At 48.8% G+C, this 2,663-nt stretch overlaps 1 protein-coding gene across 1 annotated transcript; it reads left to right on the top strand.

Annotated features, from left to right (window-relative positions):
* Nucleotides 1-752: 752 nt before the first annotated feature.
* On the top strand, nt 753-1,352 carry LOC118158855 (olfactory receptor 14C36-like; the record flags this gene model as incomplete). The annotated part of the gene is made up of 1 exon (XM_035313537.1): nt 753-1,352. A coding segment is annotated over exon 1 (600 nt), but the record flags the coding sequence as incomplete, so codon positions are not given.
* Between the last annotated feature and the right edge of the window lie 1,311 nt (nt 1,353-2,663).

The raw sequence follows: 2,663 nt of genomic DNA, 5'->3' as shown, positions 1-2,663 counted from the left end.
AGGTGTCTTTGCCCATGGCAGGGGGTTGGAATTAGATGATCTTTAAAGTCCCTTTCAACCCAAACCATTCTATGATTCTATCATTCTATGATCTCTATAGTATCTAGGAGTCCCAGGGAGACCTTGGATAAATTGCTGTATGTATGCATCTGCAATGATCCCCCTGTGTCCTTACCTAGAAGAGAGCTGAGTTCCTTCTTGGGTAAAATGAGAGAGGGTAACGAGTTTGTTGATCTGCATTTTGAAACTGTTCTGACTGTCAGTCCCTTGGCCTCTCAACACCTTTCTTTTGAAGTTCAGCAGAACTGCCAAGGATTTCTACCTTAAAAAAAAAAAAAAAAAAAAAAAAAAAAAAGCCTCCTCCATTATGGTGGGGAAAAGAGAACAAAAGCAAAAAATACAAAATCGCCATGGTCCTGCTCTGCAGTTGGTTGAACTGGGATGGCAAATGCTAAAGAGACCTTGGGTATCACAGGTGGATTTAATCTGAGATCAACCCTTGTTTCTATTTGCCTGTTGCTGTAGAGCACTGTGCCTTCTGTGCCATCGGCAGAGTCCCCAGCTTCCTGTGTCTCCTTCTGCCAACATCAACCAGAGCTTCTGAAAGGGACCTGCCAAAGCCCTTCCTGAGAGAGGGCAAGGATTTTGGTGAGCTGGATGAGGAAATGAGTAGTTTTTATCTTAGAGAAGTCTGTTGGAAGTTCTCATTGCCTTTTCCTCCTTGAACAGGTCCCTGTGCCCAGTGGCACCAAATGTCCAATGACAGCAGCTCCATCACCAAGTTCCTCCTCCTGGCATTCGCAGACACACGGGAGCTGCAGCTCCTGCACTTTGGGCTCTTCTTGGGCATCTACTTGGCTGCCCTCCTGGGCAACGGCCTCATCATCACAGCCGTAGTCTGCGACCACCACCTCCACACCCCCATGTACTTCTTCCTCCTCAGCCTTGCCCTCCTCGACCTGGGCAGCATCTCCACCTCTCTCCCCAAAGCCTTGACCAATTTCCTCTGGGACACCAGGGTCATTTCCTATGAAGGATGTTCTGCCCAGGTCTTTCTCTTTCTCTTCTTCATTGGATCTGAATTTTATCTATTCACCATCATGGCCTACGACCGCTACATTGCCATCTGCAAGCCCCTGCACTATGGGACCCTCCTGAGCAGCAGAGCCTGTGCCACCATGACAGCAGCTGCCTGGGGCAGTGGCTTTCTCAATGCTGTCCTGCACACTGCCAATACATTTTCACTGCCTCTCTGCCAGGGCAATGCCCTGGACCAGTTCTTCTGTGAAATTCCCCAGATATTCAAGCTCTCCTGCCCAGACTCCTACCTAAGGGAAGTTCAAGTTCTTGTGGTTAGTGCTTTTTTATTTTGGGTGTGTTTTGTTTTCATTGTTCTGTCTTATGTGCAGATCTTCAGGGCTGTGCTGAGGATTCCCTCACAGCAGGGACAACACAAAGCCTTTTCCACGTGCCTCCCTCACATCGTTGTGGTCTCCCTGTTTCTCGGAACAGCCATGTTTGACCATCTGAAGCCCCCATCCATCTCTTCTCCATCTCTGGATCTGGTAGTGGCAGTTGTGTATGCAGTGGTGCCTCCAGCATTGAACCCTCTCATCTACAGCCTGAGGAACCAGGAGCTAAAGCATGCCCTAAGGATATTGATAACTAGTGTTTCAAAAAGAACAAGCTACTTATCTTTTTGCAAGCCACAAAAACGGCTTGTAATGTAATGTTACAGGACTACCTGTCTTCTGTTGATATTGTAGTTGTCTTATTGATTTTGCTTTCCTTAGGTTTGGTAAGTTTTCAATTATTGTTGTTGGGATTTTTATTTTTTTGTGTGTGTGGTGGTGGTGGTGTTCTTTTGTTTATCTTTTGTTTTGTTTGTTTGTTTCCTTTCAATATATAGTATTTTGATTCTCATAATGTTGCCCGTTAAAATGTCATTATTCATCACACTTCCACTTCAGTGTCTACCTGTCTAGAATAGCCCAGATTTTACTCTAAAAGAGGAATCTTTGTGAAAATAAACAAAACAACAAAACTTGCATTGACTTCTTTGTTGGACACCCTTTTTCTAAGGCCATTTGTGTGTCTTCAGGGACAGTGCCTGTATGCTGAGGAGGAAGGGAAAACAGGAGGGCCCAGAAGCATGGCCAGGGAGCATCAGCACTGCGTCCATGCAGAGCTGCTCCCTTGCCACTGCCACCCTCTCCTTCTGAGCCTTGCTGGTGGTGTAAGGCCTGGCTGCTCCTGCAGCTTGGTGCCAGTGCTGCTGCCTGGCCGTGCTGGGACGGCAGGCAGGCACAGGTAGTGGGCACTGCAGTGACACACCTGGCCTACAGAGAATCAATTCTCTCCTAAAAGGGCCATGCCTGAAGGCTCACGTCTCCTTTCAGAGCTGCTACCACATCAGAATGTGCCCAAGGAAGAGAGTCCAAAGAGGCTCCTCACTCTGCCAGGCTGGGCACCTCTGAGCACTCCATGGCCACAGAAGAGCTGTGGGAGGTGGTCAGTGGCGAGGTTCCCCACCAGCTGCCTCTGCCCCCTCAGCCTGACCAGCATGGCCCTGCAGAGTGTCCCCGTGCCCCAGGCACCACAGCACCCTGGTTCTGCAGAGCCTTCCAGGGAGAGGCTCCCTGGAAGGTGGGATATCCCGGGAG

Source organism: Oxyura jamaicensis, unplaced genomic scaffold (genome assembly GCF_011077185.1).
Source record: "Oxyura jamaicensis isolate SHBP4307 breed ruddy duck unplaced genomic scaffold, BPBGC_Ojam_1.0 oxyUn_random_OJ49633, whole genome shotgun sequence".
Lineage (NCBI taxonomy): Eukaryota > Metazoa > Chordata > Aves > Anseriformes > Anatidae > Oxyura > Oxyura jamaicensis.
This window is presented reverse-complemented; position numbering and strand designations above follow the sequence as displayed.